Source organism: Aulostomus chinensis, chromosome 1, assembly GCF_037954235.1.
Source record: "Aulostomus chinensis isolate RoL2024-O1b breed Wild chromosome 1, RoL_Achi_v1.0, whole genome shotgun sequence".
Lineage (NCBI taxonomy): Eukaryota > Metazoa > Chordata > Actinopteri > Syngnathiformes > Aulostomidae > Aulostomus > Aulostomus chinensis.
The window spans coordinates 68,133,572-68,144,498 of NC_141320.1; the positions used below are offsets into that span (position 1 = coordinate 68,133,572).

At 47.0% G+C, this 10,927-nt stretch overlaps 2 protein-coding genes across 3 annotated transcripts in view; one reads left to right on the forward strand and one right to left on the reverse strand.

Moving 5' to 3' along the window:
- Positions 1-445: 445 nt before the first annotated feature.
- Positions 446-5,026, reverse strand: cavin2b (caveolae associated protein 2b). The gene is made up of 6 exons (XM_086202755.1): positions 4,574-5,026; positions 3,689-3,829; positions 2,565-2,666; positions 1,955-2,221; positions 1,726-1,878; positions 446-1,647 (listed from the first exon to the last, which is right to left on the reverse strand). Exons 1-6 carry the CDS (start codon positions 4,841-4,843, stop codon positions 1,282-1,284), a joined length of 1,299 nt encoding a protein of 432 aa, XP_086058881.1. The 5' UTR covers positions 4,844-5,026; the 3' UTR covers positions 446-1,281.
- Positions 5,027-5,682: 656 nt separating this feature from the next.
- vps16 (VPS16 core subunit of CORVET and HOPS complexes) overlaps positions 5,683-10,927 on the forward strand; it is a 12,238-nt gene continuing 6,993 nt past the window's right edge. For both annotated transcript variants that reach the window (XM_086202758.1, XM_086202757.1), the window contains exons 1-11: positions 5,683-6,099; positions 6,601-6,689; positions 6,757-6,848; positions 7,290-7,418; positions 8,069-8,213; positions 8,289-8,404; positions 8,484-8,606; positions 8,699-8,754; positions 8,832-8,921; positions 9,912-10,083; positions 10,191-10,322. In XM_086202758.1, the coding sequence (XP_086058884.1) occupies positions 6,050-6,099; positions 6,601-6,689; positions 6,757-6,848; positions 7,290-7,418; positions 8,069-8,213; positions 8,289-8,404; positions 8,484-8,606; positions 8,699-8,754; positions 8,832-8,921; positions 9,912-10,083; positions 10,191-10,322 (1,194 nt within the window). In that variant the 5' untranslated portion in view covers positions 5,683-6,049. The remainder of the gene's footprint in view (positions 6,100-6,600; positions 6,690-6,756; positions 6,849-7,289; positions 7,419-8,068; positions 8,214-8,288; positions 8,405-8,483; positions 8,607-8,698; positions 8,755-8,831; positions 8,922-9,911; positions 10,084-10,190; positions 10,323-10,927) is intronic.

Sequence of the window (10,927 nt, forward strand, 5' to 3'; positions counted from 1 at the left end):
TGGATGGTGGATGATGATGATGATGGATGGATGGATGATGATGGATGGATGATGATGATGGATGGATGGTGGATGATGGATGGATGGATGATGGATGGTGGATGGATGGATGATGATGGATGGATGGATGATGGATGGTGGATGGATGGATGGATGATGGATGGATGGATGGTGGATGGATGGATGATGGATGGTGGATGGATGGATGGATGGATGGATGGATGGATGGATGGTGGATGATGATGATGATGGATGGATGGATGATGATGGATGGATGATGATGATGGATGGATGGTGGATGATGGATGGATGGATGATGGATGGATGATGATGGATGGATGGATGATGGATGGAGGTATAAACAAACACACCTTCAGAGGCCAGAAATCAAAACGAGCTCTGAGATTCAGGTGTCATTCCTTAATGAGACGCACCAAACAGGAAGTCAGTTACACACTTTTATTCTTTACATGTCGACTTCAGGTTCGTCACCTGATCAAAGCTTTTGATTGACAAGCCAACAGGAAATGTTCTTTGGCAGCAGAGTTTTACAAGAAAAAAGAAAGCAACACAATGACCTCAAAACAACAAACCAGTTGAACCGTCTCCTTTACAGACCAAACTAGTTCAAACTGGTTTCAAATACTTATGTGTGGTTAGCAAACAGCTACATTGGCAGCAGGCTAGTTAACATTGTTGAAGCTGAAACAAGATGGAGAGACTCACACACACATTCTAGAAGAACATTGGAAGGGAATTCAAAAGACAACACTGACAGAAGCAGCAACACAGGAACCTTATGGGAACATCCCACAAACCTAAGACAACCCCAACTGGAACCTTAGCTGGAATGTTAGCGGAACATTTGAGGAACTTTAAGGGAAACTTTAGAGAACTATTCTGGAGCCTTACACAAAATTTTGGGGAACCTGAGGAGAATTTTAAGAGAACTTTGGGAGAACGTTCAGTTTGAAGAGTGCCCGAAGAACTTTGGGGAATTTTGGAGGAAACTTACAAATGGGGAATGTATTTGGAAGGTTCTCTGTCCAGCTTTGAGTCTTGAGGGAGACCCCGTCAGGAGCAACTGAAGGCTTGTTCGGCTGTCAGCTTTGGAATGGTCATGTGATTTTGTTCATGAACAAAGTTCATTCGACGTTCTCAGGTCAGTCAAAGAATTCAAGCTACAACAACACAGGTGATTAAATATCAGGAGTGTGTTTGTGTGAGGCGCAATATTAGTGTGATTAATATTTATTGATTATGATCAGAGGGGTCTGATAACTAAGAATCATCAGCCTCTTTCTCCTCAGCTCCTCCTTCCTTCTCCTCCGCTCCTCCTTCTCTCCCCTCCTCAGGCAGAGTGGTGGACAGAGCGTACTCCTTTCCAACTCCTTCGGACAGCAATGACACATCCACTTCCTCACCTGACACCCCTTCCTCCCCCTGCCCCTGCCAAGGCTCCTCTGCTTCCTCCTCCCCCTGTGCCTCCATCTGCTCGGCCGGTGCCAGCTGGGAGTGGATCTCAGTGAAGGGAACCTCCTGGTCGGCGCTGCTCAATGGGGAGAGCTGGACATCGGCCTCAGCAGCCTGAGACTCGTCAGTCGGAGCGTAGGCCTCTGGAGGCTGAGAGTCTGAGCTGCTACGAGGCTGCAAACATTGGCAGGTCAGAGGTCACACTGAGGTCAAGGGTCACACTGAGATTAGTGGGCTCAGAAGTCATCATACCTTCCTTATGCTGAAGGTCAAAGGTGAAACTTTCAGGCTGGAGGTTTTCTGTTTGATCTTCTCTCGTTGTTCAGCAGACACGATCTTTGTTCCAATCTTGGTCATCTTCTTCTCGATGCTCTGCCTGGAGAATGCTTTCTTCAGACTGTCGACCTGCCGAGAGTGAGACAGGCACATGTCTGTCATTACTGCTATGTGCTCCATATGGTCAGCCTGCCTGTCTACTCACCTTCTTCAAACTTGAGCGTTTCAGTTTCTCCGCCCTTGACTTTTCCATGTTCTCCAGATCATGAGGCCATGCCTCTTCATCCTCCAGCTCTGCATCCAGGCCCACATCCTCATCAGATGATAGGTCGATGGTCTGGAGCCCTCCCTCCTGGGACCGGTTGCCATCGATGACACCTGGTGCTAATTCCTCACCCTCTTCCAAAATCTCATCCCGAGGGAATGGAGGAGGATCCTTCACAAAGACACTGGAGGGAATCTCATTCTCCTCCTAGAGAGAAAGACAAGAGACTGTTGGTGGAACCCTACTCAGTCTAACTCGCTAATGGGGGTCTATGATACATGGAATGCTGGGAGGTCTGCTGAGAAGTCTGAAAGGCTGGAATGATGGGGAATTCTGGGAGGACTGAAGTTGTTGGAGGTCTGGGAATGCCAGGGGAGCAGCCGCTAACTCAACTTCAATTTCTTTTATGTTATGACATCAGCAGTCAATCAATAATCTTCAGGTGGGTAAATCACCTAGAATGAAGCAATCTGGTTACCTGTTATGAGTTCTAGTAACTCAAATGGGATTACTTCACAAGTTACATCCGACTAGATGACATCACACTTACCTGGAAAATGAGAACTTTGAAGTTGTTTCTGTTGATCAGGTGGGCATGGTTTGCCTCCAGCTTCCTCACCTGGACACCTTGGCGCTCCATTCTGTCCCGCACCTGAGACATAAGAAAATGCAAGTACTTTTTAAAATTTAAGGATATGTAAGAGGTGAGATGTGAGAGGTGATAGGTGAAAGGTGTCAGGTGAGACATGAAGGGTGTCAGCTAAAAGGTGACAGGTGAGAAGTGAGGGGTGACAACTGACAGATGACAGGTTAGATGTGACAGGTGACAGGTGAGACATGACAGATTACATCTGGGTGGTGAAAGGTGACAGCTAAGAGGTGACAGGTTAGATGTGAGAGGTGAAACGCAAGACATGAGAGTTGACCGGAGAGAGGCGACAGCTGAGATATGACAGGAGAGATGTCAGAGGTGACAGCTGAGTGGTGAGAGATGACGGCTGAGATGTGAGAAATGATAGGTGAGACTTGATAGGTGATGGCTGAGTAGTGACTGGTGACAGCTGAGAGGTGACAGGTGAGATATGAAAGGTGATAGCTGAGTGGTGAGAGGTGATGGCTGAGATGTGAGAGGTGACAGATGACATGAGAGATGACAGGTGAGACATGACAGGTGACAGCTGAGTAGTGATTGGTGACAACTGAGAGGTAACAGGTAAGACATGAGAGGTGACAGCTGACTGGTGAGAGGTGATAGCCGACTGGTGAGAGGTGACACCTGAGAGGTGACAGCTGATCTGTGAGAGGTGACACTTGAGAGGTGACAGCTGAGTGGTGAGAGGTGACAGCTGAGACTTGAGAAATGATAGGTGAGACTTGACAGGTGATGGCTGAGTAGTGACTGGTGACAGCTGAGAGGTGACAGGTGAGACACGAAAGGTGAAAGCTGAGTGGTGAGAGGTGATGGCTGAGATGTGAGAGGTGACAGATGACGGGTGAAAGGTAAAGTTTGGCAGATGAGATGTGAGAGCGGACTGTTAAGTGGTAAGAGGTGATAGCTGACATGAGAGATGACAGGTGGGAGGTGACAGCTGACAGGTGAGAGGTGACACCTGAGAGGTGACAGCTGATCTGTGAGAGGTGACACCTGAGAGGTGTTGTTAAACAATTGTTTACCTCTTTCATGGTAACAGACAGCTTGCGGCTTTTGTCCAGCAGTTTGCTGACAGTGTTGGAGGTGTGACTGTGACTCTTGGACAGTTTAGTCATGTCAGCCTGGATCCCTCTGACCACACCTTCCATCTCCACCTGATGCACCTGAACAATCAGTCAACAACCATCAGCAGATATAAAGCTGCTTCACCCCATGGTGTGACATGATGTCGCAGTTTTTGACATCAACCTGGTCACCTGTTCTGACCCTTTATGACAGATTCCATTATGAGTTCCAGGATGTCATGTATGGGCCAACAAAGCAACAGGAAGTCTGGGAGCACAGTTACGGGCGTATTCAGATAAAGACTTTTGTTCCGAAAAATAGCTCAAAGCTGCAAAGCAGACAAACATGTTTGGAATCCATGATGGCAGTGGGGGCTTTAGCCCTCGAGCTACCGGATGTACGTGTGTGTCAGTCTGTGCGTGTTGGGCAAAGACCTGAGTCAAGAAATGAGCTGCGTTTATAGGTGGACAACTTCTTGACTTGTGTGTTCAGGGTAAATTATGTTCATGGGGACAAACGATCAGTCCCAGCTGAGAGGGAGTTTGGTGAGACTGAACTCTGAAGTGAGACATCAGAGTAGACAGAAAGACGACATAGAATCTAAGAAAATGAAAAAGTTAAAAATTGGTTGGACTGGTATAGAAAGTAAGTCAGCAGCGGTTCAGCAGTTCTGTAGACCCTCAGGACGGATGTGTCTACCATGTCCATACAGCTGTAAATCAAGTTTTTCAGGTGAAGTTTAGTGTGGACAGGTTTTGACTTGTGACACATCTGTACCAAACCTATCTGATATTTCCCACTGACTGGGTGTTCAGGTTGGACGGGCCCTGCCCTTCACTAACCTCCATCTTGTGCTGGTTTTCCTGCACAGCGTCCAGCATGTTGACGAGTTTGTCCAGCAGAGTGAGGACCGTGATGGCGTTTACAGGGCCTTGGCCCATTTTCTCAGGATCAAAATTGGCCAGGGGGGAAGTCAGGTCTTCCTGATCCTGAAGCTGGTCCTGGATCTGGTCCTGCAGGTCCTGGAGCTGGGAGGGGACCATCAGGTCCTGGCTCTGGTGGGTTTCAGTGGTTACCATGATCTTGTGGGCCTGAACACAGTCCTCGCTCATCGACAGAATCTATCTGCTGCGGAGTCTGAAAAACACTGCAACCTCTGTGTGTGTGTGTGTGTGTGTGTGTGTGTGTGTGTGTGTGTGTGGGAGAGAGAGAGAACCCTGACCTTGGATTGGCTGGCTCAGAGAAAAACTTTCCTTCTAACTTCCCAGCGGTGAAAATGTCCACACCCTTTAACTCCTGCAGTCCCAGAACAGACTGTTTAAGTAGACCAATAGGACCGTTGACAGGAAGTGCTTTCAAAATAAGAGACACTCATCATGAACATGTGTCAAATATTTGTTTGAGTCTTTGTTCAAATTAAGGATTATCTGATACAAGAATTTATCATGATACTGCAAAACTTAAAATAGATGGATAATTGCAAAAAAAAAAAAAAAATCAGCTAGGACCTCCATCAGGTCCAGAACCACAGGTTGGACCTCAACTGGTTGTGAAGGAGTTAAATGCTGAAGCTCACTGTGTCTGGATCTAGAGATGTTTCCATGACAACAGTGTGTGTGTGTGTGTGTGTGTGTGTGTGTGTGTGTGTGTGTGTGTGTTGGGGGGGCTCACCCTAATGCCTTTCAGGTGAAGTCATGCAGAAGGAAAGTCTGTATATTTGATGTCTCCCCCCTCTCTTCCTCCCTCCCTCCCTCTCTCCTCCTCTGTCTCTTTGTTTATTTGTTTTTGTCAAGTGGAACCTAACAAGAAGAGCAGAGGAACTATTCGTTCGAACTGGTTCTAATCCGGTTCATATCACTTAGTTGTTCACCTCAACTATTCCTTGTTCTGATGTCATGTGACGAACCTTCATAAGGTCATAAGGCGGAAACAGGAAGAGGGCGGTCACGCCGTGGGGGCGGGGGGGCAACCTGACGTTTGTTGGGCGAAGAAGAAACTAATGTTGTCTCTCTTTGATTATTGGTGAAATAATGATGAATGCAGCATGCAGTGAGACGTTTCGGGGGCACCGGAAATGAGGGGTGGAAATGAGTCCACTTGGTTCTGTCTAAAAGCGTTTTCTTCCGTCGTCATCCTGTTCCGACTCTTTTCTCCGACCAGCGTAAAGGCAGAAGCGGCCACTAGGCGGCGACCTCGGGAGGGGTGCCGGACCGTAGAAGAAAAACAAGGCCGTAGTGGTGGCGATCAGCTGACTGGAAAAGGCAAAATCAGGAACCGGCAGCAGTCCAAACACTCTTCCATCTCCCCGGGGAAGAAACATGGCGCTCATCACGGCCAACTGGAACCCGCTGGGAGAAGCTTTTTACCGGTCGGTTTGTGTGTGATTGACCGACCAGTCCGCTGCCAGCATTCCCAGCTAACGTTAGCCCTGTGGCTAATGATGAACGACAGCTGTTTGTAGTTAGCTAACCTATCAACTCACCAAGTGTGTCGCGAGTGATGTGTAATATTTAGTCGTGACATTCAAATCTGTCTTCAAGGGTTTCTGATCACCCATTTAAACTGGCTTGCCGCTAACTTTAGCTACCACTTCATTCGATGTGCCCAGTGACGGATGCAGGTTCTAATGTCATCGTTTTGAAAGGAGCTTAGAGTGTGAACACGTTGGTTCTGATGTTTGTGTGTGTGTTGACTGCGTCAGCCACAGGTGAGATGATTGAGTGACGTGCTTAGGGGTTTTGGGTGAGGTGACCCCTGCTACGACAGGTAACCGGGCGTCTTCTCTCTGACTGACTAATATAGTCTCGGTGTGTGTGTGTGTGTGTGTGTGTGTGTGTGTGTGTGTGTGTGTGTGTGTGTGTGTGTGTAGTAAAACCGAGCTGTACGAGATGTCCTGGAACCTGAGAGATGGACTCCGAGACTGTTTGGTGGCTGCGGCTCCTTATGGGGGACCCATAGGTACCCACACACGTGCATACCATTGTGTGGTACCACTGTGACACTGACATAATTGAATATCTGTCAGCTCTCCTCAGAGAACCTCTCAGACGTTCTCCAAGTTCCCGTCCTCAGTTGGAAATTTATTCTGCATCTGGAGTCGCCATTGCCAGTTTCCCAGTAAGCACAGATAAATAGACTTGATAAATAAAGATATCAATTCTGAAACAGTGTCAAATGTGGGAGCTTGCTAGTGATCCTGTCCCTTGTGTTTACAGTTGTGGCGTTATTTTATTTTATAAAAGGAACTTGAAGGTGTCTCATACCTCGTCCTTCTTCCTTTATTCTGTAATTGATTTTGGAGCATTTGAAATGTGCCAATGCTACGCTAATGTTCAATGTTGTGTTGTTTATTAATAAATGCCTTCGACATTCATTTGCCTTTTAAAAAAATGTCGCTAAAAATATTGGGACTGGGACCTGATACCGATGTATTATTGTACTGTAAGATTTTTATATCGTTACATAGACAGTAGGCTTTTTGGTGGGTGCGGCCCAACTTGCCTGTCCTCTCCAAATGAATAATCAATCAGCTGACACCTGTTTGTCTCTGTGTGTCAGTGGAAGAGCGGTCCAGTGGTCCAGTTGGGTTGGACAGTCAGTGACGAGCTTTTATGTGTTCAAGAGGACGGTTCAGTTCTGATCTATGACCTATTTGGATCCTTCAAGAGACACTTCAGCATGGGACAGGTACCCAGTAAATCCAGCAAATGATCCTGTCAAACTAGTTAGTTAATCAGCTAAATTAAACAGTAAACTTACTAGTAATTAACCAGTCAAACTGGGAGACAAATGAGTAAATTAACTATTAAACTAATTTGTAAATTAAAAAGTCCAATCATTAAGCTAACCAGCCTAACCAGAAAGCTCACGAGTAAGTTAACCAGTCAAACCAGTGATCTATCCAGTCGAACCAGTGAGGTAACCAGTCAAAACAAGCAAGCTATCCAGTGATTTAACCAGTTCAAACAAGTACACTAACGAATAAACTAACCATTGAAACTGGTAAAACAACCAAACGGTAATCTAGCTAAACAAGTAAGCTCACAGGTAAATTAACCAGTTAAAACAAGTAAGCTAACCAGTTAATGGACTAGGCACATCTATAAACTGACCAGTAAATTGACTATTCAGACAAGTAAATTTTAAAGTAGGATCAGTACATATACTACCGTAACCAGTAAACAAACCAGTCTAACCAGTTAGCTAACCAGTCAGACAAGTAAGCCAATCAGTAAATTAGCAGTATGAACAGTACACTAACCAGTCAAATCAGTAATCTAACTAATAAACTACCCAGTCAAACTAGTATGATCGTTGATGTCCCCATTGTCTTACAGGAGGTGGTTCAAACTCAGGTGTTAGAGGCCAAAGTCTTCCATTCTCCGTATGGGACAGGGGTTGCCATAGTAACGGGCTCCTCCCGCTTCACCTTGGCAACAAACATTGATGACCTGAAGCTGCGGAGGTTACCTGTGGTTCCAGGTAAAAGCTGTCCCACAGGCAGCTTGAGGACGTCCCCTCAGGTGACTTGCTCAGGTGTCTTCATGTCATCCTTAGGTCTGCAGGCAGCGCCATCCTGCTGGGTCGTCCTCACGCAGGACCGCCAGACCAAAGTCCTGCTGGCTAGTGGACCTGAACTCTACATCCTGGACAACACCTCCTGCACTGCCGTGGTGAGCCGGCCAGACAGACAGACAGCTGGTACCTGTCTGTGTCTTCACTGAATGCTCATGTCACTGTCTGTCTTCTCAGTGTCCACCAGGTGTCAGTCCTCAACTCGGCAATATCATCCACATGTCAGTGTCCTTTAGTTACAAATACCTGGCTCTCTTCACTGACACTGGACACCTGTGGACAGGCCCCTCCCACCTCCAGGTAAGCAGCTCCACTGTCTTATCACTTTTCAGACATCTTACCTGAGGGGTGTGGTCTGTGTGGGTGGTTGACTGTTGATTTTGTGTCCTCAGGATCAACTGAGTGAGGTCGACACCAAAGTGAGGACACCTCCCACACAGATGGTCTGGTGAGTGTGTGTCCATCCAGTTGTAGGTCTTTCTACATGCTGAGGCTCCTCCCCATCATACCTGTTTCTTCCTCCAGGTGTCGAAGACCAAAGTCCCAGCAGCCATCGGTGGTGTTGATGTGGGACAGACTCCTTCTGGTGGTTGGAGCATGTAATGACATCATCCAGTATCCTCAACAGCCAGTTTACTCTGAAACCATTATGATCCAGTTGAGGCCTCAACTGGCTCTGGACCTGCTGTGTAGCTTGAGCCAGACAGGAAGTTCGAAAACAAATGGCATTACAGATCTGTTCAATTTCCCAAATCTAACCCCATGTGTAGACTCCTGATCACACAGTCAGACAGAAATGGCCACAATGTGTGCAGGAACTGTATGTTCACTCGATGGAACATGAGAGACGGCGACAAGTAGCACAACCTGCCCAGATTTACAAAACCGAGCAATCAAAATGCGACGCTCCTGAAATGCTGCTGGTGAGCTAGACGGCTTTGAGCAGGATGGATGCCAACAGGATCACCGTGGAGAAACTCCACATACTTCTGAACCTGACCAACCAGGGATCTCCTGAAACAAACCTGGTCTTACAATTTGACAGCTCAAAGGGAAATCCGCTCACATGTTTTGAGGCATCTGATCAGCCTAAATTATTGAGGGTTCGTATCGGCCGATTGCAATCAGCAGCAAATTGATTGGAGTAGCATGACTGCAGACCCTTGTTCAGGTGCTATGGAGTTAAATGTCATGGTCTGTTGGAGTTGACCTCGGATCTCTCATTCAAGTTGAGAGGACAAACGAGACTCAACGACGGATCGTCTTACAGCCTCTTGCGGGTTTAATGCACAGATCAACCACCTCACATCTTACATACAGACAGAACCCTCCTTACAACTTGCATTCACATTTTATACCTTTCGTTGACGTCATTACTCGTGTGTGTACGTGCTTCTCTTCAGCAAGGGGCATCCTGTTTGGCAAGATACTGGGGTACAGTTTTACTGGAACTTTCAGTCCTCCCGTCCTCATATGACCTGAACTTAAGACCTTGTACTAGCAATACCCTGTTGACTTGGAGACCAGTATGTCTTACATAAACTCACGCCCCTACAGGTCCAGGTTTACTGTTCAGGTGATGTTCTACCCTTGACCCTGTCTCAGATTCCCCATTGAGGATTTGTGTGTTTGCGTCGGGGAGCTGGACGGCGTCCGGATTATCAGCTCGTCCAGTCAGGAGCTGCTGCAGGAAGTTCCTGTAGTCTGTCAGGACATCTTCAAGATCGCCTCCATGGCCCCTGGAGCCTTGCTGTTGGAGGCCCACCGGGAGTACGAGGTAGCCCCTGTCTCTCTGTTCCATGGCCTGTCTGTCTGCTCCACTGCCTGTCTATCTGAACCTGTGTGTGTGTGTGTGTGTGTGTGTGTGTGTGTGTGTGTGTAAAGAAGTCCAGTCAGAAGGCTGATGAGTACCTGCGGGAGATCAAGGAACAAAGCATGTTGGGGGAGGCAGTGCGACAGTGTGTGGAGGCAGCAGGACATGAATATGACACCAACACCCAGAAATCCCTGTTGAGGGTGAGTGCACACACACACACACACACACACACACACACACACACACACACCCTCCTTCATGTGATGCACTGTAGCTGTTTGAGAAATGGCCGATAAACAAGGGCAGAATGGTTCAGAGCGCCGTAGAACCAGCGACACTATGCTTGTTGACACAGTCAACAGGAAGTGGGGGCCAGGGCTGTCAAAGAATATTCAATATTTGAATATTTAAAATTAAGGAATATTCCGATATGAAAACGTATTTTTGTGTTTAATAGTATAATGTAGGAATTTAAATAGTCTACATTGCAAGTAAGTCAGACTTTAGGCTGCTAGAATGAAGCTGCTCTCGCCAGATTACAGATGGTGGCAGTAATGCAGATGTAAACTGGTTGCCAACCACCACTGAACCTCATGGAAGAAGAAACCAAACAGAAGGAGAGGAAGGCAGAGGAGGAGACATCAGAATCGGAATGGACTGGAGAGAGAGTGATTAGCAATGCAGGCGATCGAAGAAGCCTGTTGGGAAGAACTTTGGGTTTTGGTTGTAAAGGGTGAAATTGTGAAATTTCATGATAAAGTTGTATGAAAGTTAAGCAAGCTACAGTTAACTCGCCATTCAGGAC